The 21,006-nt window shown below is 40.6% G+C and overlaps 1 protein-coding gene across 16 annotated transcripts in view; it reads left to right on the plus strand.

The window, feature by feature from the left end:
* The window catches only part of pleca (plectin a), a 110,019-nt gene that overhangs the window by 72,372 nt on the left and 16,641 nt on the right, over nt 1-21,006 (plus strand). For 7 of the 16 annotated variants that reach the window (XM_085149443.1, XM_085149447.1, XM_085149432.1 and 4 more), the window contains exons 2-24: nt 48-109; nt 3,550-3,639; nt 4,149-4,184; nt 6,018-6,095; nt 6,182-6,274; nt 11,004-11,170; nt 14,259-14,374; nt 14,715-14,821; nt 15,148-15,267; nt 15,376-15,471; nt 16,196-16,323; nt 16,906-16,999; nt 17,094-17,248; nt 17,400-17,766; nt 18,125-18,202; nt 18,379-18,540; nt 18,631-18,735; nt 18,838-18,933; nt 19,090-19,215; nt 19,369-19,521; nt 19,723-19,877; nt 19,970-20,096; nt 20,686-20,869. In XM_085149443.1, the coding sequence (XP_085005569.1) occupies nt 48-109; nt 3,550-3,639; nt 4,149-4,184; nt 6,018-6,095; nt 6,182-6,274; nt 11,004-11,170; nt 14,259-14,374; nt 14,715-14,821; nt 15,148-15,267; nt 15,376-15,471; nt 16,196-16,323; nt 16,906-16,999; nt 17,094-17,248; nt 17,400-17,766; nt 18,125-18,202; nt 18,379-18,540; nt 18,631-18,735; nt 18,838-18,933; nt 19,090-19,215; nt 19,369-19,521; nt 19,723-19,877; nt 19,970-20,096; nt 20,686-20,869 (2,895 nt within the window). Of the gene's footprint in view, nt 1-47; nt 110-2,941; nt 2,957-3,549; nt 3,640-4,148; nt 4,185-6,017; nt 6,096-6,181; nt 6,275-11,003; nt 11,171-12,297; nt 13,669-14,258; nt 14,375-14,714; nt 14,822-15,147; nt 15,268-15,375; nt 15,472-16,195; nt 16,324-16,905; nt 17,000-17,093; nt 17,249-17,399; nt 17,767-18,124; nt 18,203-18,378; nt 18,541-18,630; nt 18,736-18,837; nt 18,934-19,089; nt 19,216-19,368; nt 19,522-19,722; nt 19,878-19,969; nt 20,097-20,685; nt 20,870-21,006 lie in introns of those variants that run through there. The other 9 variants (XM_085149437.1, XM_085149434.1, XM_085149440.1 and 6 more) reach the window with 4 other exon arrangements.

The following is a 21,006-nucleotide window of genomic DNA, read 5'->3' on the forward strand; positions in this document are numbered from 1 at the left end:
TTAGCACCATAAATTAAACCGAGTGTATATTTGCTGTGTTTCCACAGATGAACGGGACAGAGTTCAGAAAAAGACCTTCACAAAATGGGTCAACAAGCACCTTGTGAAGGTAAGTTCTGCTTCAAACAACCCTCACCCATGAAAACACATACATTTCACTGCAACTTTACTCTCAGATAGATTAAAAATCTCCAAAAACCTATTAAAATGTTAACTTTACGGCATGTGGAGTTTATAACTCAACTGTAATTCTCCATGGTAGGTAAAAAGGTCTCCTGCTGTCCTCAAATAACACCAAAAAAGCTGGACTTTCTTTCATATCCCATCTGGTTATAATAACTTAAATTACACAAAAAGGTTTTCTTAGGAGATGCGGCGCTATCTGATCTCACTGCTGGGAAACATTACCTGAAGATAAAACTGGAAGAGAATCTGAAACTAAATCAGATTTAGATTCTCCACACCTCCTTTTAAAAGCTTTGGAAAAGGTGAACAACAGATACAATAGCAACCGCGCTCTTACCGTTAACTGTATGCATGTGAGGGGGTGAGTCACACGCACCTGGCCTCACTTTAGCTTGGCGCTCGGGAAGAGCGGTATCGTTGCCTGGGCTCGGTCAGGTTACGCATCTGGAATCCAGATGGTCGGGGCGGCTCATCAGGACTGTGCAGGGGGACAGGAAACTCTACGTTGAATTAGTATTTGATTCAGTGTGAGGCGATCAGTGTTAAATACGTCTGAAACAACACTCAACAAATGTTCTGACCCTTACCCTTAAAAGGAAATGCTTCTAACTAGGTGAGGAGCAAAGTCCTGTTACAGTAAGAAATATTTTAGGTAGCTATCACTTAGCAGATTATCCCGACTAAAACAGCTTTCATAATAGCAATAATTAAACTGATTTATTAAGCATAACACCAAGATAATAACTGGTTTCAGATTCTTAAATCTGATTTGCTGCTCATAAATTTTACAGTCAACATAAATTTAACATAGCTTAGTTTTGCACCGATGGTCTGACAAAATTAGTAATTTAATATCTAATAGATATTTTCAGTTCTGGGAACTTCTCTGTGTAATTCAGAGGATAATCAAGTGATTAGCAAGATTTAGGAGCCCTGAGTTTCAGTTCACTTTAATTTAGATTTAGCCAAATCACAACAACATCTCTAGGCGTTTTATGCTGGAAAAACCTTTATAATAAGACAAGGCCCCTATGAGCAGCAATAAGTGATGTGGGAAGGAAAAAACAGTGCAGAGCCAGGTTCTGGGAGGAGCAGCCATCTGCTGTGACGGAAAAGAAAAAGGAGAGCTTAGAAAGATACGAAAAAACACACACTGAAAGTGAGAGAAGACACAGTCTAATGCGAGGCAGCAGTGGTAGATAAAAACCTTGACAGAAATGCTCAGTGCATCATGGGAAGTCCACTTGCAGCCTAAGCCTAGAGCAGCATCAATAAGCGATGGCTCAGGGTTACCTGATCCATCCTTAACCACAAACTCCAAAATGAAAGTTTTTTCAAATGTGGAGGGCGTCTGTCTCAGTAAAATGTAAGAACATTTTGAACTAATGAGCTACTGGTTCATGATGTTTATGTAGTAATTAGAAATCAGAATAATTTAAAATTACTCTGGCTTGTGTAGTATGTTAGTGTTAGTGTATTTTTGCTGCTTTAAAACGTAATGATTACTTGTAATGAAATGATTTCATGGGTGCCTTTAGTTTGTTAGTTTATTCCGAGCGACAGTCCAAAACCTAAGGAAAGTCCAAATCGAATTTTCACATCTATGACATAAGACAGGAAATGTTTACGTTTGAGTCATTTTATGAGTCACTGTGTTACTCATAAGTGGAGAAGGCCGGGATTTCTTAAAAGAATCCTTTAAAAAAAACAAAAAACTTGTCATATGTCATGTTGCTATGACAACAGGAAAATAATAAAGAAATAAAACGCTAACTTTGTATGTTGGAATCTCAGGTTTCTAGTATTAGCAGGTGTTATATTTCTATAAGCAGATTTGTTCTGTCTCATAATTATTTTTTAAATAGCTGATGTATAAACGTTTTCTACTCTTGGCTCCTTTTGATGTTAATAAGAGCTATATGATTATCCGTGTGCCTGAGGCCCCGCCCACCTGAGGCTCACACCTTCTGTTTGCAAAGACCAGCCTAACAGAAGAAAGTTACTTTTGATCAGGTTATATTAAACAAGTTATTTTTAATATTTAATTTAAAATTGAACCATCGATTAGGGAAAGAAAAAAAAAACCACAGTCCTATCTGGGCGGTGTCAGCTGGACCTTGTTGCGTCTCTACAACACTTTCATGTTGATGAATCCTTGTTTTAACACGGGAAGTGAAACGTGTTAAAGAATGTCTGCTGTCGTCCATGTGCATCCTGTGACACTGGGCTCCGTCCAAGATGACTCCCAGGCTTTGTCCATAGTCACTGTTTATTTCTCGGGACCAAAAGACTTCAGGCAGTCTGGCCCTCGAGTCACTTTGTATTCATGGTCACAACAGAGTCATGAGATTAAACTATGAGGCTTGTAAATCTCACGGTCAGCTGTCTGATAAATGCCATCTACTGTAGCTTGTTTTACACTTCAGTTCAGATTGTGAGGAATGAAAAACAGATGCTGTTCTGTGTTTTATAAATCCTTTTTAGCTCAGTCAATCCCACTGAAACCAGTGCAGATCATAGAGAACTAAACTACATAAAATTAATACAGCGACATGCACATGTTTCTTTAGTTTGAGGGATAGAAGGAATCAAATTAAAGAATTTGAAACGGAAAGCAGCTGACTGTCCTTGTTTATCCATCAAATCACACCATCTGTCTCGCTGTTCCCACTGTCCTTTTAAGTTTTACATCTTCTCACATCAAACTGTTTCTTCTTTCCATCCTTCACCCTGTCCTCCTGTTCCTTCCCACCAGCACTGGAAGGCTGAGGTAGGTGCTGTCTGTGAGCAGAGAGCTGCGTGGACACACACACATTTGTCCCTCCCTGCATGTTTGTGTTGACATTTTTACCCTCCCTTGCCCTCTCTCCCTTTCATCCACCCTCTTTTGCTGCTAACCTCTGATCTTTCCCCTCGCTGAGTTCAGCTCTTTTCTGTCTATTTTTGGAGCATTTTCTGCAGTGCAGCATGTGTCTGCATGTTCTTTGGCTACAACATCTCAAAAGTGTAACTACAAATAATAGTAAGGAGCACCCCTTTTATTACTGTAGCAGGTAATAAAAGGGGTGAAATCCTTAAAAAGCCGGAGCAAATTGCTGCTGCAGAAGGCAGAGGGTAAAAGCAGTCCCCCCACTGTTGTGTGTTCACGTTTTTCTTTTTATCTTAATTTGTTTGTAGATGAGATTTGTGAGTTATAAAGTTACATTTTGTTTTCCGTTGTCAACTGTGAGGAACTCTCAGCAACTGTTTGTGTCGTGTGCAGTGATTCAGCACTGGTGCTGACATCATGGGTGTCTGAATGAAAAAATAATGTCCCTGTATGCATCAATACTGATAAAACTGGTTTCTTTCCTTTCTTTCCAGGCCCAGCGACACATCACTGACCTGTACGAGGACCTCAGAGATGGACACAACCTCATCTCCCTGTTGGAGGTGCTCTCTGGAGAGACTCTGGTAAGCTTTTGGTGGTATTTCACTTCCGATATTAGAATTTGTGCTTCTTCTGTAACCCCCTTGTCCTGTCTAGGCATTTCTTATCATCCCAGCTCTACTGCCCTACTCAGTGTATTTGCTGTAATCTTTGTTCTACTGTCCAGTCTACTCATTGTTAATTCAACCGCTTTAAATGTTTATAAGGCAGATATTACTCTGGATTTCTTCTTTCCACTTCTGCATGTGTTGACTTTAATTCTTTAGAGATTTTTGGACATTTCAGTACATGCTGAGGCTGTGCACACTCTTTTACTTTACTTAGCTTAGCACTAGTCTTTTTGGGAACACACCTTCTGGTGATGTAACCTTAAAACACTAATTTCATTCTTTGCTTCCATCGTTTAACCTCTCTGCACTGACTTGTTTGATCCCTGGTTTTTCCTTTGTCTAATTCCTGTCTGCTGACCTTTGCCCTGACCTTTCCCCCTTTGCCTCTGCCTTCCTCTCTTGCGATGCTCTTGCTGTGGTAGCCGAGGGAACGTGACGTTGTGAGGAACGTGCGGTTGGTGAGTGGGGCCTGGACTGTGGCTGGCCGCCTCCGCGGGCGTAGCATGTGTCACCACCCCAGGTGGCTGCTGGGTTGTGCATGATGATGGTCACACTCCCTGTGTATTGTCCCTTTCTGTGTCAACATTGTCCTCTTTCATTTTGTCAGTGAGTTGGCAGGTTCAGGAGCCATGATAGGAAACGTGGTTAAATTGGTGGCTTTATTCAGAATATTTGTAGTAATTATTGTAGCGTTTTCATAAGTAAACATTAAAGTTAGCCTTCTTTAAGAATAGAAAAGAATAACCTAGAAAAATATACTGTTTTTGTTCTTAATGTAGCTTTATGTCCGTACCTCGTTAAAGGGCTGTATCATAAAAAGTGCAAAGACTCCACCCATAAAAATTAAGAAACATACCTGATTTAATTTGTCAAGTCTCCCCTTCAAGATCTTCTCCTGGTGCACCTCTGGATCACTTCCAGCATGGATGCCACTTTTAGATCACTTCATCCATGGAAACCACATTATGACTGCTCGTATTTGTGCATCAGCAGTTTCCCCAAAGACCTCAGTGTGTCAGTATGTTTAGACTTTTCATGTCATTTCTGGTCTCAGATCCAAAGACACAAAGCAAGATTTCAGGAAAATAATGCACGATTTCCAAGAATGAAGAAAACATTGTGGATTATGAAAGAAGCTCAGCTTTTCTTTTAAGTTTTCCACTGGGCTCTGCACCGCAAGTTCTTCTGTCAGACGTTTGACTTTAAAATCCAAAGATGTCCAAATAACCTGAACTGTGATTGAACTGATCTGTGTTCAGACTTATTGGAGTCTGCTATAACTCTTAAAAAAAATAACTGTTAACATAATTACTAAAGGGCAGGATTTGTTCCTATGTAATAAAAAAAAAATATGTTAAGTTGTTGTTTTTTATGGTTGGAGTTTTTATGATTGTGCCTTGTAGATCTGAGAAAGCTGTACATCACAGATTACAGAAGTGTACGAAACCAAAGTTTTCATTTAGAGAATGAAAGTATTTGACAAAAATGGTTTGTGGTCTGGGTTGGATTTTACAGCACAATTACATCAATGGAAAATGGCTGAATATACCAGCAGCAGTCATTGCATGTGCTTGTGCAATGAGGATTGATTTTGAAAACATTGCTAGGCATTCCTGTTATATAAAGATTGATTGACTTGGGAGATTTCCAGGATAGAGAGTATGAATTTCTATCTTCTGTTATAATACTTAGTTGTAGTTGATTGTCCTTGTCCTTTTAATAACTGTTTATTATCATCAGTTTCAAATGGTGGTTTCTTACACTGTAGTGAAATCAAAGTCACTACAACCTAATTCTGCAGCTTAGAACTTGGAGCACGAGTGCATGTCAGGATCGCCACTCCTATAAAGAAAAGCAACATTTATCAGTCATCAGTTGACTCGGGGCAAAGTGTAATAATCCGTTATCCAGGGAGCAGTGTTTGAACGGTCTTGGGGAAAAAAAATAAGAGTTGTGACTGATGATTGGGAGAATCACTGAGAATGTTTATCATTCATTATCATGCTTTCACCTGCAGACATCTTGGCTGGATCTCTGATGCACTTCAGGGTCTTGTAGGGTCAGCTCTGAACGCTTTGATCACAAACACGCAGAATTTGAATCACACTTCAAATTTGCTTTCTTTTAAATCTAAGTTTTCGAGTCCATGACTGTGAAAATATGTAGAGTAGAGAATGGATCTTTGTGTTACTGGAGCCTGAAACACCTGTTCCTCAGTCATGGGGCTTTGCTGTTTGCTGACCTAAAGTGCTCCCTTCACTTCATGTTTGGTCTCATCTGGTCTCTTACAGCCTCGGGAGAAAGGCCGTATGCGCTTCCACAAGCTGCAGAATGTCCAGATCGCCCTGGACTTTCTCAAACACAGACAGGTAGTTAAGAAAAACAACAGTTTTATATTGTTTTGTTTTACTTAGTATTCAGCACAGTAAAAGTATTTTTATCCACACCCTTTCAGGTCAAACTGGTCAACATCAGGAATGATGATATTGCAGATGGAAACCCCAAGCTGACCCTTGGCTTGATATGGACCATCATCCTTCACTTCCAGGTAATGTAGGACACTCATAAGTCATTTTGCTGTAAATTACTGTATGGCAGTAAAGCTAATCTAGACGCAATTGGCAGTCATTGTGATAATGCTTCTGGGCAATCTCACGTTAACAAACCAACCTTTGCTCAATGAATGTCGAGAGAACTGCAGTTTTTACTGTATATGGAACACAAGTGACACCTGTAGAATCACAGGCCAAATTAAAAAAACAATTAGATAAATGGGTAAAGGTAATTAAAATCCCAAAATTAAGTTTTTTGTTCCTCATTAAAACTGTATTTACAAACTACAGCTCTGACTCATTCCACAGCAGGTCTGAACAAACATGCTACTTCATGCTGAGGCTGCCATGATACCATAAATGTAGTGGTTAAAGGACTTAATGATAATTATTAGCAATGATGTTTTCACTCAAATTCATGAATAATTGCGCTTGACTGTTCTTTGGAAAGGTATTAATGATTTATCATTGTCAGCACGACTGTCGACAGCGACCAGCAACTGATTAGCTGTTAGCATGTCTATGCTAGCTACCGATTATTAATTTGGCTAATAACCAACAATGGGATTAGAGACCACACTTACTATTAGCTTCTCCTATTTCAGTGATGAACTGCACAAAGAAGCCTTCCTGTTATCTAAGGCTATTTTAATATGGCTTGTCTCTGTAACAGCACTCGAACACTTTAGTTCAAAACTAAACTAAATTTTTTAGCGCAAGTAGCAAAGCAGCAGACATACAATTCAGTTGGATTCTGCACGACTGCACAGTATTCAAAGTGAGAGCCTGAATTTCTTAAGTGTGACTCCTGTCTAACACTACTGGAACATTAGGGAAGCAACATGGTTTGCATGACAAAAATTGTTTCCATGTGCAATGAACTTGCAGTCTCGTTGCCTTCAAAGACAGGTTGTGCCAGGTCTGCAACCAACCTCAGACAGCTGCTGTCTTTTAAAGTGACTGCAGGGCAGCAATTTAGCTGCAGTTGGCAACCAGTTGATTTGAGTTTCCTGTTACAGAGACGTGTCAGAACTGTTGCGCTCATTGGCACAGACTGACTCGGACTGATTGCATCGGGATGTGTTTATAAATTAGACAGCAACTAATTGCTAACTTTGATCAATCTGTCTGAGACTGGTTGCTTCCAGTCCAAGTTGCAGTTTTTAATTGAAAGTAGTTGCCAGAGGTGGAGGCAACTGGCCAACCATTTGGCCACCTCAACTGCTTGGAATCAGTCATCGAATGAAAAAGAAATGCAATCATGATTTTATTTTAATCAGTTGCAAGGAGGTTGCAATAAGAGCCATATTTACACTGTTATATAAATCACAGAATTATTGATGCAGTTTTTAGATAAGTCATAATTAAATATTTCATCAGTTTCATCAGTTTTGTAGATTTGTATTATTGCGGCAGACTTTACAAAATTAAGAATACAGTTAACCAAGAAAAACATTAAGTACATTTACCAGCAACCTAATAAGACAACATATTTACTCCTGCGTGGTTGAAACCGTATCTGTTCTCTTGCATTTGCGCATAAATACAGTTGGGTCGAGTTTCCTGGCTTAGCTGTTATAAAGTAGCTGATTGTTTGTATTGATGGTGTTGCACTGTTCTGTAGCTTTACAGTCAGGATTTTGTAAGTGCCCTGGCTCTGCTCAAACTCCGAGTTCTCAGCATGTATTCAGCATGAACTGACTGATGCCTGATGGGGGCAGCTGAGTCGTATCTCCTCAGCTATGATGTGTTTTACTTTTAAACTGCACACTTAATAGATCTGATTATTCCACTGGATGAGTAACATGCATTTATACTTCATTGTAATTATTTTGCTTCTGTTTTTGTGGTAAGGAAATTTAAAGTGCTGTTCCCTTTTTGGGAATCAGTGAAGGCTGATGTTGACACAGCAGTTACAGTAAAGTGAAGTCCACCGGCCAATCGTTTCCAAATGGAGGTTATTAGACGTTTGGCAAAAGATGGATTGTCACATGCCTGTGAATTTCAGATGTATTTTTATAGCTATATGGGTTTCCACCAAACTAAATATAAAGGTTTAACTTCCTATTTCATAACAGAAACAGTATAAAATTGCTTATACTGCCCATAGCAGCACACACCACATTGGAAGAATCAGTCGGCAGGCAGATGTCTTCCTCATCTGGGAGAAAAGAGTGGGAGTACTCTCTTTGATGCTGTAATGACTGCGGGATCAGTCTCTGTGTCCCTCAGTATGACTCAGTGATTCCCATGAGAAAGCTGGCAGGAGACGTGGAAGCTCAGGCCTTCCTCAGAAGCTTTGCAGTGGGGAAAACAGAAATGGTCACTCACTGCTAATCAGTGCATAAAAGGTTGAATATTCTCTTTGCTGTAAAGCAGTAAAGCAAAAAAAGTCATCTAGCAGACATTATTTCATCAAAAAAAATCCAGAATTTTTTTTCAGCACATGCTGTTATTAAAAACAATGGTGAATTTCCTCTGAGCTCCCCAGGTGCAGCTCACAGCTGACTATGCACACAGGTGATTTGTCTATTAATAAAAAAAATAATGGTCCGCCTTCGTGACAGAGAAAGAGGAACGTTTTAAAAAGAGAGGCAGCGAGGGTGGAGGTCCGGTTTCCACCCACTGTCTGAGTCATTTTGTGCCCACGTTGAAGCACAGGGGCTTCCCTCGTCAGGGAAAAATAACATAAGGAAGAAATGCCTTCTTTTTCCATTCTCCACCCTTTCCTGTCAAAAAAATGTAAGTAAAATTATTACTTCTGCTGTGACTCATCAGCCTTCCCCAAAACACTGGAAACGGATTGTGGTGGCGAAGCTGCGCTCGTTCCACTTATACACCATGAAATTTTAGAGCAGTAGAAGTCACTTAATCCTAAAACAAACAAATGATTCCCAAATCAACCAAATGAGGTCCTACAGGAACGCTTACTTTATGATATCCTGAAATTGTTGTAACGGCATTATGATTTTCAAGCATTTTTATGTAAAAAAAATTACATTGCATTTAAAAACTTGAGGTGTGTCATTCTGACACCAAATATGGATGAACTGGTGACTCTGTAATACTTTGATCAACATCAAATTAAAGTAAAATTGTCATATTCAGCCTGATTATTCAACCTTTAGTTCTTATGAGCTTCTGTTTAATGCAAAATCTGATCAAATGTCAACTTTGTGAATGATAAATATTTTAAATGATATGTACAGAATAAGTCAAAATATTAAAAAATACAGAAACATCTGAAAAACAGTCAGAACAAGATTCCTAGTTGTAGAATAATTACCAACAATTACAATAAAATCGTTAAAAAAAAGCCTACATCTCAATGATGACACATGAATCCATAAAACTAACATTAGATTGACAAATCTATGGTATGTACATGTTTACTATTGATATAAATATCAGAATTGCACATATGACTCCACCTGATCAATTAAAGCTTAATGCATGACCAGCAACTAAAATATAGTAGACTCATACTCTTGAATGTTTTCTGGGTCTTATTGTTGTTAAAAGTCAGAAGGCTCTAATACAGAGGCAACAAAAACTTGCTGATGTTTTGTAAATTGTGCAACAAGTTGATTTTTCTGCATTGAGAAAAGAGGCAAAAAGAGTTTTTCCAAAAGATTTCCTTTAATTGTTACAGCATGTGCGTAGTTTAGGTGAGACCTCCGCCCATCTGGTATGTGAACCTGGCAAAACAAATACCAAAAACATTCAAAAGCACCATTTGTGCCACACTGGGAAACTACTGGGTGATGGATTCATGCTAATGGTCAGACTCCGTCAAACAGCTTTAAAATGTGAGCAGTAAAATTCATGTCCAGGAGTTCAAAAGCTAAAACTCTAAAAAGTGGTCTATTCTGTCCTTTCTCTTCTTTTATGAAGATCAACCATTTTGCTGTGGGAAATGTTGGTAGCATGCTCGTGTGACTCATAGCTTCGCCTCGCAGCTCTTAAAAAAAGACGTTTCCTGTGGTGTTTCTGCTGCACGGTCCAACTTTCGTTTACAGCTACTGAGACATTTATTGTAAAGTTTTGTTTGGCACAGCAACACTGTAACTTTAGAAGATCATCAACTCAGTTGCTCATAAACAATTTCGCTCTAAAATTACTGTTTTTTGTGCTCGTATAATTAAAAAGCCTCCTCCAAAAAGCGAGCTTAATGGATGTCAGGAGCTCTCCGAGCAAAAGTGCCGTGTAGCATTAGAGGTTTAAAATGTGACTCATCTCAAATCTGGAAGACATGAGCAGGGAAAGTTTTACTCTGCCCTCTAATTAGCATTTCAGTCTTAGTTAATCTTTAAATGTGAAACTCATAAGATAAGTTGAAAAATAATAATCATCCCATCCATCCATTTTCTGCCGCTTACTCCGTGTTCGGGTTGTAAGCAAAGAAGTCTAAGCAGAGACATTAGAGTAAATGTCATCAGCCACCACCTCCAGGTCTTCCAGGAAAAGAAGACCTCTTAATAAATATCACCTTTTAAAATTTATATTATATAGTGTTGCATCTCTGCCGATTTCTTTAAAGGAAACAGGAACAGGAAAAAAATGGTAGTGTACTAGTTAATACCACCTTTGTGCAAGAATTGAATGGGAGAAAGTTGTTTAGAAAAGCCACAGACGAGCTGTAAGCACAGTAACACAAGTCTAACGGATCTGAAAGGAGATCTCTGTAGTTCGTATGACTGACTATTTGCCCGTCTTGCCCTACAGATCTCAGATATTCAGGTGAACGGTCAGTCGGACGACATGACGGCCAAAGAGAAGCTGCTGCTGTGGTCTCAGAGGATGGTGGAGGGATACCAGGGCCTGCGCTGCGACAACTTCACCGGCAGCTGGAGGGATGGCAAGCTGTTCAACGCCATCATACACAAACACAGGTGAGCAGCATCCTCAGTGAGGTGTTTTGATTATAACTCAGCCTTGCGTGAATAGAAATCATGGCCATTTGTAGCACAGAGGTGTTTTTCAAGCCTCACAGACACATTTTCTAGTTGGAAAGACTTGCCTGGACTTGGGGATCTTGTAACACCGCAGGCAGGAATTTTACACGTTTAACCTTTTGCATATTTCACGTTGTTGTTTCTTCTTTTATTTATCGGCGTAGATCCAGGCAGCAATCCTAAATTCATATTTGAATTTGGCATTCGTGCAGTGTTGGACTTGTCAGGACACAAATATGGAGCACTTACTATAAATCAAACATTAAGAGAAGAGTCAAGGGAGACTTCATTCATTATTTCATTCATTCATTCTGCATTCAGATATTTTGTAACTAAAAACATTTCCTTAAACCAGTTTTTAACATTTATGAGTTACATCTAAATGCATGATTTTCAGCAAACTGTAACTTTATTAGTATAATTTCATTAGTTAAATTATGTATTTTCCTGTGCAGTTTGACCTTTCATTTAACTTTATCTGAGGTCAAGAACAGAGGTTTGGCATGTTGTAGCAAAAGCACAGGTACATTCATGACTCCTGCTTTGTGTTTGCGTCTTGCGACACTTAATTTAACTTGTGAGCTCTTATTAAGTCCACCTGTGCGTGCCTTGCTGTGAAGGAGGTACAATAACTGAAGCAGTAATAAACTGTCTCTTCAGATATTCTGTTATGATCTGTTATCTTTACTTTTCTTTCTTTCTTTTCTTTTCTTTTTTCTTTCTCTGTGCATCGTTTTGCACATGCTGCTTGTGCTTGAGTCACAACTGAAGATTTTGTGTTGACAGATACCTTAACAGTTGGTGATTAAATACAGTAATTAACACTTGTACAGTACATGCTTTTAAAAGCACTACATTTTACTTTCAGGCATAATAAACAGCTTTTAAATAAGGTAGTTTAGGGTAAAATGTGTCAGACGCTGTACTGTACGGCATAAAAGGACGCTTTAAAAACCATCTGTGGTCATTAAAGGAGCTTGCAAAGAAAAGCGTCTGGACTTTTCTTTGCAAGCTTATATCCCAGATATAAACCTAGTGGGAGTATCCCCCCACAGAGGGACAAAAGGACCCCCTGATGATCCTCTAATTGCTAGGTTTACTAGGTTTATATCTGGGACTCTCCACCATTTGACCTTAGAACTGAAGAAGCTTCTCGGATGAGAGGTGAAACGTCTTCAAGTAACTTAAAGAAGTCCAGACGCTTTTTTTTACAAGCTCCTTTGACTACGATGACCTGGATGACTGAGAACCTTCACAGACATCTGTGGTCAGTTTGTGCAAAGCTATTTAAGTTTCTATAAGAGTAGAAAATACTTATATAAAAGGATATAATTGACCATGTGGCTTGCGGTAGTTTTTATTGGATGTAACATAACTTCCAAAGAAGCTTAATCAGATTTTCTGCTGTTCAACATGTCCCAAACAATCTCTGGTTCGTCAAAATAAGGTTAAATAGAAAGTAATTTGGATGGAAATGCTTTATTTTGTTGTATGTATGAGTAAAAAATAGAACAAAATAAACCATTTGCTGCTGTTCAAAACTGTCACTACAAGAAGTGTTGTGACTTTAAGTGTACTACAGCTGCCATTGTCCTTGTCAGTAAGGAAACTGGTGTTTAACAGCCACCCATCAAACCCAAAGGAGGTGACTATACGCTCGAAACATGTACTTTGGGTGGAGTGCCACTTTGATTCTGTTTGCACAAACCTCCAGCTCCTGCAGCACATGGCAGACAAAGCAGCGCACTATTAGAAAGTCAACTTGAGCCAGCATTATTCTGTGAAATAAGAGACAGAACGGGTGTATCATATTAAATTGAGGAAAAAAGGGCTGCCCTGGAGGTGGAGGCTTGGCAGGTTACAGCAAAACGCTAGCACTCGAACTCCTCTGCCACAGTTTCTTTCTTGGTAGAGGAAGAGAAGGATGTGCAGAGGACTGCGGTGAGGACTCTAAAAAAACAAAATAAGAAAACGGACAAAAACTATTTGGATCCCAGCAGGAAGCAGCAAGACTGGAATTTCTAACTGGTTTCCATTGCGTCACGTTTTGGGGGTTTTTTTTAATTAGCTTCTGCTTTTGCAAAATCAAAGCTTGGAAACTTGGCTCTTACTACGATGCACAGCCTGAAGAGAAAGTTCCGCTCGAAGAGGCGTCTGAACAGCGCCTCCAGCAGCACGTTGGGCTCCCTCAGTGACCTGGATGAGCGGGTGATCATGTTCTGTGAGGATGTTCCCACCGAGAGCTCATTTGACTCGGGTCAAAGCTCGCGCAGCTTATGTGCCCGCCCCAGTCGAGGCTCCCATAGCGAGGAGCAGGAGCTAGGATCAGAGCGTCACGTCATGCACCTGAGCAGAGAAAGACACTCCTACAGACGGGCGCGCTATGGTGACAGAGAACCCCAAAAGGAGTACTACATACAGAGAGTTGTGGAAGTGTACGGAGAATTTACTGGATATTCTGTGTCCTTATGCAACCTTTCTCTCTGAAGTTTATTAGATTTTGATCCCTTAAGATGCTCTGAGCTTGTTCCCGCATGTTATTACATTACGGCAAACTCCCTGGCAAAGTGCACTTAGAGAAAAAAAAACTGTGTTGTTTAATTTTAATCTTCATTGTGGTGGCAAGTCTTGTCTTTGCCTACCCTTCATATTGTAATAGAGATACTAGACGTGACGAGCTTGCCTACAGCAACTTGACTCATGAAATATGTAACCTGTATAATTTTAACCTGTCAATAGAGCTTCAGAGATTATTTATCAATTAGTGTTTTCATGAAAAAAAAAATGTCATTATTAAATAGTTTTCAGAAGCATTTTTGCTGATATTTATACTGAAAAATGATATTTTTTTGCACATTTTAGGGCATTTTTTATAATTTAACACTCAGATTAAGCCCAACTTTGTTAATTTAGCCTCATGTTTTCTTGCCGTCATCTATCATTTAAATCAAATCTGGATCAGCAGTAATAAAGTGTATTGCCCTTTTTCCGCTCACTGTTCTTCCTGGCTGATTGCTGCCTGCAGACCCACTCTGATCGATATGAGTCAAGTGTACCGACAGACCAACCAGCAGAACCTGGAGCAGGCCTTCAGCGTGGCAGAGAGAGAGCTGGGTGTCACCAGACTGCTGGACCCCGAAGGTGAGCACAGTCACCCTCAAACATTTACTTCAGGGAATACTTAAGCATGGGTTTAGTCACTTTTAATTGTAGGCAAAGCGTTTTCCCTTTCCTTTAATTCTCCTGCCTGCACTGCTGTACGAGTGGAAATCTACATATTAGCTGTTAATAGTTTGATATTTATATGCTGCAAAACGGGAACGAATACACGAGTGAGTGGTTTTGTGTTTTAATATTTCAGAAGTCCCACAAATAGACTTGGTATTCAAGTTGGTAGCTAAGGAACTTCAAGAACTTCATCCATCTTTTTCATTTCCCTAAAACATGACAGGTTTTTTTCTGTTTTTATTGCTCTGTACAGATGTCGATGTGCCCCATCCAGATGAGAAATCCATCATCACATATGTGTCCTCTCTGTATGATGCCATGCCCAGGGTACCAGACGTCCAGGATGGTGTCAAAGCCAATGTGAGCCCACCTTTTTATCATCACTGAGTAATTATTCAGCAGCAGAGGCAACATCTCGGGTGCCGCCTTTTATCTGCAGCAGTAAAATGCAAAATATAAATGCAATATTAAGAGTTATTCTTATTTAAATGCCCTGAGCTTGCATTATAGTTATTATAAGCTTGCATTTACTTATAAATATTATGATTATATGTAAAATACATAGAAATGATCATCCTGTTAGTTTTGAAGTTGCAGCCTGAGGAATTTAGCACTTACAAAAGAAATCCCATGTGGACAATCTGGAAAACATCAGCATGTAGTTATTTTGAACATCTGTGCTTCAGGAGCTGGAGCTGCGTTGGCAGGAGTACTATGAGCTGGTCACCATGCTGCTGCAGTGGATCAGACACCACATCCTCGTTTTTGAGGAGAGGAAGTTCCCCACCAGCTACGAAGAGATTGAGGTGACAAGATCGCGTCCTACAGTCTGAAAGAATCAGTGGGACACAGATCAAGTAGCTGACGATCAACGTGTTTTTTGTTCTTTTGTTATTTACGTTTATCATCTGCAGGTTCTTTGGCGTCAGTTTCTGAAGTTCAAGGAAACAGAGCTTCCTGCCAAAGAGGCAGACAAGAACCGCTCCAAATACATCTTCAAGTCTTTTGAGGTGAGATTTCCCAGCAGAACAAAAATCAGCAGTCACAAAAAATATGAAGGGATGAAAGGCTAATATTTTAAATAGTTATCCCACCAAACCGCAGCACATAACAAATAGTCTTGGTTCCAAAGGCAAGAACTAACAGACTTAAAAACTCCTTTGTCCCACACGCATGCAATTTCACTTGTATTTTTATTTTTATTCCTATTTATTCTATTTATCCCCTTTGTATATATAAAATATTCTGTAACTCTGTAACTTCTGTCGGTGCTGTGCTTTTTTGGAAACCGAATTTCCCAGAGGAACCCACCCGAGGGATTAATAAAGTTTTATCTTATCTTATTTCTGTATTTGTAAACGACAGATAAAAAGAAGATAGATTTGCAAAAGCAAAGTGCAAAACAAATAGAAAATAGTATCCATTTATTTGCAATAATAAACTAAAATCCCACCTGTTTGTCCACGCTTACAAAAGTCACTAAAAAAATACATAAATTAAAGGACATCTTTCCAAATACTGCTATGTCCACGTACCCCTTCAGTCTGAAAATCTTTTAAGAAAATCTTCCCACCATCAATAAATTAGACCCAGTTTTATAAATGTTTATTTTTCCCCTGGAGCACAGAATTATCGCTTAAGATAAATAATCTGAGACTGAGCAGAATTTGAGGCCTTAAAAGACCACAGATATTATCTTACGTGGTTTTGTACGTTGTTTGTTATCTTTCGCAGGGTGCGGTTCAGGCCGGTCAGGTCAAGGTGCCGCCAGGTTACCACCCTTTAGATGTGGAGAAGGAATGGGGTCGTCTGCATGTCGCCATCCTGGAGAGGGAGCGTCTCCTCAGGACTGAATTTGAGAGGTAACCAGGCTGTTATCCAAACCTCATCACATGCGCTGTGTTGCCAAAGCACAAAACGGCAGCAAAACCACAAAGCATGAGGAAACTGTTACAGTTTGACCACGAGCATGATTCATCTCCTAATGATAACGTCCACTTTGGCAATAAAATTAAACTGAGTCGGCTTTGTGGATTAGTAAGTACAGATCATATTAGGGCAAACACATGATGGCTGTGTCGTCTCCATGGCAATAGCCTTAGAATAAATAGTCTCTCATAAAGTTTGTTGTCTAATCACAAGGAAGGGACGGCACAGCTTCTAGTTTAGTCGTTTCAGATCATCTCTGCATTGCTGGGCACACACAGCTCAAAAAGGAGCAACAACATGGCTTTCATGCATCAGGGATACGCGTTAAAGTATTTATTCCGCCAGAAGACGGAGTGAGTACTTTAATATATCCTTTCAAAGTTTTTTTTTTTTTATTATTATTAACATTTTTACTTTTGAGAAAGAAGAGAAAGTATCCTGTAGGGAAATCCCTGCTTGTCAGTCTGCACTGTTTGAATTCTTTTCTGACCTCTGACCTTTCATCTTCCCTGCAGGCTGGAGCGACTTCAGAGGGTTGTCAGCAAGGTCCAGATGGAGTCAGGGGTGTGCGAGGAGCAGCTCAACCAGGTGGAGACTCTGCTGCAGACGGTGAGACACAAACTCTTAAGGACAGCCAATAAAAGCATCTTTGTGCAAATTATTTGCAGCAAAATAAAGAGATGTGAAAACTTGTCTGTTGAAGGATGTGAGGCTGATGAGCTCAGGGAAACCTGCACAGCACACAGCAGAGATGGAGGCAGATCTGGAAAAAGCAGAAGGGATGATCCGCCTCCTCTTCAATGACGTTCAGCTGCTAAAAGATGGACGCCACCTTCAAGCTGAGCAAATGTATCGCAGGTACAAAAGAAATAAAGCTCTACAGACATCATGGGATTTAATCAATTTAATTTTTTCCTTTCTAATTACTCTAAATGTCAAACTAGTGAATTTTGGAACTTTACATTTTAAATCGATGAACGTTTTTTTCATCACATGTTTCTGTCTTTAGAGTTTATCGCCTCCATGAGCGGCTTGTAAACCTCCGTAGCGAGTACAACCTGCGCCTCAAGTCAGGTGTGACCATCACACAAATCCCCATGACGCAGATCCCCATGACTCAAGTCCACACGACTCAGGTCCACACCGCCCAGGTCCTGCAGCAGGCCCCCGTGAGGGTGCGGCCCCAGCTGGATGAAGTCACACTGCGCTACATCCAGGATCTGCTGAGCTGGGTGGAGGAAAACCAGCGACGGGTGGACGAAGGGCAGTGGGGCTCAGACCTTCCCAGCGTGGAGTCCCAGCTGGGCAGCCAGCGAGGCCTCCATCAGTGTGTGGAGGAGTTCCGCTCCAAGATAGACAGAGCCAAGGCTGATGAGGTATGTTGGCACCAAGTATCCGCGACAGTGTTGTAGATGGGGCAGAGGGAGATTTAATCTCAGGAGGAAAATTGGTATTTGGCAGTAGAGCGTTAGCTTAGTGTCCACCTCTGAATCGCTGCACACATCCTGGATTTTTCCGGCAATTTGTGTAAAAGAATGAGATTTTGCAAAGAGGTGGATTTAGCCTGGAAGCCTTATGTTTCATAAATGAGACTCTAGCAATGACAAGCAAAAAAAGTGTTGGGTAGTTATGAACTGAAATGTGGACTTTCTGTGGAAATTGTTGAATAGACTGAACTCTAATCAGCAGTTCTTCTTAATGATCTCTTTCTACGGCGTCTCTCATCTTTTCCAGAGTCAGATTTCACCTGCCAGCAAAGCTGCTTACCGTGACTATCTGGGAAAACTGGAGCTACAATACGGCAAGCTCCTGGTAAATACAAACGAGTCGCTAAAATCAAAAAACACTGTCTTGTAGAGGTCAAACTCGACAGCTGTTTTCATTGGAGTTCAGAAACACCCTGAAAATTTTCCTTGATGTTTTAAATACCATCCAGTTTTCTTCCTAACCTCGCAAAAACGTTTCATAACGTGTCACCATTACTGTAGAACTCCTCAAAGGCTCGCCTGCGCTACATGGACCAGCTTCATGCCTTCGTCACTGCAGCAACCAAAGAGCTGATGTGGCTGAATGAGAAAGAGGAAGAGGAGGTGAACTACGACTGGAGCGAGCGAAACACCAACATGGCAGCCAAGAAAGAAAACTACTCGGTACAGTAATACTGAGATGTTCTTCTGGGTTTCTCATTTCTTGTTGTGACGATGGTACTGATGTGATTGGTTGTTGTTTCTGTGGAGCAGGGTTTGATGAGAGAGTTGGAGCACCGGGAGAAGAAAGTGAACGGTGTCCAGGCCACAGGAGACAAACTGCTGAGGGACGGACACCCAGCCAAGAAGACCATCGAGGTGGGACGCTGAGCACATGTTGTTGAACTTTAAATATAAATGATTATTTCCTTCTCATATGTGCTTTTTCTTCTCTCCCCTTCCATCCTTCCTCTTCCTCAGGCCTTCACTGGAGCCCTGCAGACTCAGTGGAGTTGGATCCTCCAGCTGTGCTGCTGCATTGAAACCCACCTGAAAGAAAACACTGCCTACTATCAGGTATGATTATGAGCATGACAAGGTATCCACACTTACAGACTGCTCTCCGCATGTCTGGCGAGTTAGCTGGCCGTCACTAAATCTGTCCCTTTCTGCAGGTTTTTAATGTGTTTTAAACCACTGTAGCTTAATTGGTCTACTTTTCTCTCCATCCAGTTCTTCTCTGACGTGAAGGAGGCAGAGGAGAAGATTAAAAAGATCCAAGACACTATGAAGAGGAAGTACACCTGCGACCGCTCCATCACGGTCACACGGCTGGAAGATCTGCTCCAGGATGCAGCTGTGGGTTTATTCACCAGTGTTTTGCTGGCAAACAAATCCACACCGTTAAAGCAGCGTGAAATATTTACTCTTCTGTTTGTGGGAGCTTCGTTTTAGGCTGCATGTCTTTGAATTATTGAGTTAGAGTTTGAGAATTTTATGTGCTCTTCCCAGGATGAGAAAGAGCAACTGAATGAGTTCAAAACTCACCTGGAAGGCCTGAAGCGGAGAGCCAAGACCATCGTCCAGCTGAAACCACGTAACCCTGCTACTCCGATAAAGGGAAAGCTGCCCGTCCAGGCTGTTTGTGACTTCAAGCAGATGGAGGTAAGCCATAGACTTCCTAAGTTGTTTATGGTGAGTGTGAAATTCTTAATTGAGTTTCAACTTGTGTCCTGCTTTGGTTCACTTTTATTACGCTGAAAGGAAATAACATTAAAAAAAAATACAGTAAAATCTAAAATATGCAAAAACAGACTGTGACTGTTGACCAGCCAGTTATGAGATGCTGTTTTCATCTTCTTCCAGATCACAGTCCACAGAGGCGATGAATGCGCTCTGCTGAATAACTCGCAGCCCCACAAGTGGAAGGTGCTGAATGATAAAGGCAACGAGTCGTCTGTCCCATCTATCTGCTTCCTGATTCCACCCACCAACAGGGACGCTGTGAACAGTGTTGCCGGGTGAGTCAAAGAACACTCGGCTGAATTTGTAACGCATGCACACGGTTGTGTGTGCACACGCTGGAGACTAACCTCCACCTCGCGTTCTTCAGGCTGGACGGAAACCTCCAGAGGCTGCAGAACATGTGGCAGACGCTGTTTGTGGACATGAAGAGCCTGCTGTCCTGGCAGTACCTGATGAGAGACATCCACATCATTAAAAGCTGGAACATCAGCATGGTAACAACACAATGTGAAACATTTTGGAAAATAGTTTTTGGTGGTATAAATGAAAGCAGGGCTGAAATGACTGCTGTTGGGGTGCATTTTACCTCGTGTTGCAATAACATTCGATTTATGCCTGTGAGGCAGAAAAGCTCTAATGGGGCTAATAATAGACTGCAAAACTTCAAAGATTACTCAGCTGCACATGTTATGCAGAAATGGAAGTGCGAACTATGTCTAGATGTATCTGAGGATACGAGGAAGGATATCTGGGTAAGACAGATTAAGATTATTAACTCAAGATCCTGTCAGTAGATCTGCTGAACGAACAGCACACATTAGTTATTCTCTAGTATAACAATTTACTGCAAAAAGAGTTCATAAAAACTTCACCCCAAAATATTGATAGGTAACGATTATGCATGTGCAGATTTGTTGTTACGATCAATTGATTTTTCTTCAAAAACATTATGAAGCATTATTTTTATTTGGTTTATAGTTGATAACTGCACTCTCTCGGTACTGTACATACAGACACAGCTTTCTATTGAACTGCTGTTTTCATAATGTTTGATATCAGCCACCATCTTTGTTACCACTGTAGTTTAAGACGCTGAGGGTGGAGGAGTACCGACTAGCACTGAGGAACCTGGAGCAGCACTATCAGGACTTCCTGAGAGACAGCCAGGACTCGCAGATGTTTGGGGCTGAGGATCGTATGCAGGTGGAGTCCAACTACAACCTAGCCAACCAGCACTACAACACAATGGTCAGCTCTGCAGAGCAAGGTTTGCACCGTTTCTTTCTGAAACATCAGTTTCTTTTGTCACCTCAGCATTTCCTGAAACATTTTCATGTCTCTGTTCTGTTTACATATTTTTTTTAATCATTTCTCATTTGCACAAGTTGTATTTCAGTCATTTGT

Source organism: Neolamprologus multifasciatus, chromosome 22, assembly GCF_963576455.1.
Source record: "Neolamprologus multifasciatus chromosome 22, fNeoMul1.2, whole genome shotgun sequence".
NCBI lineage: Eukaryota > Metazoa > Chordata > Actinopteri > Cichliformes > Cichlidae > Neolamprologus > Neolamprologus multifasciatus.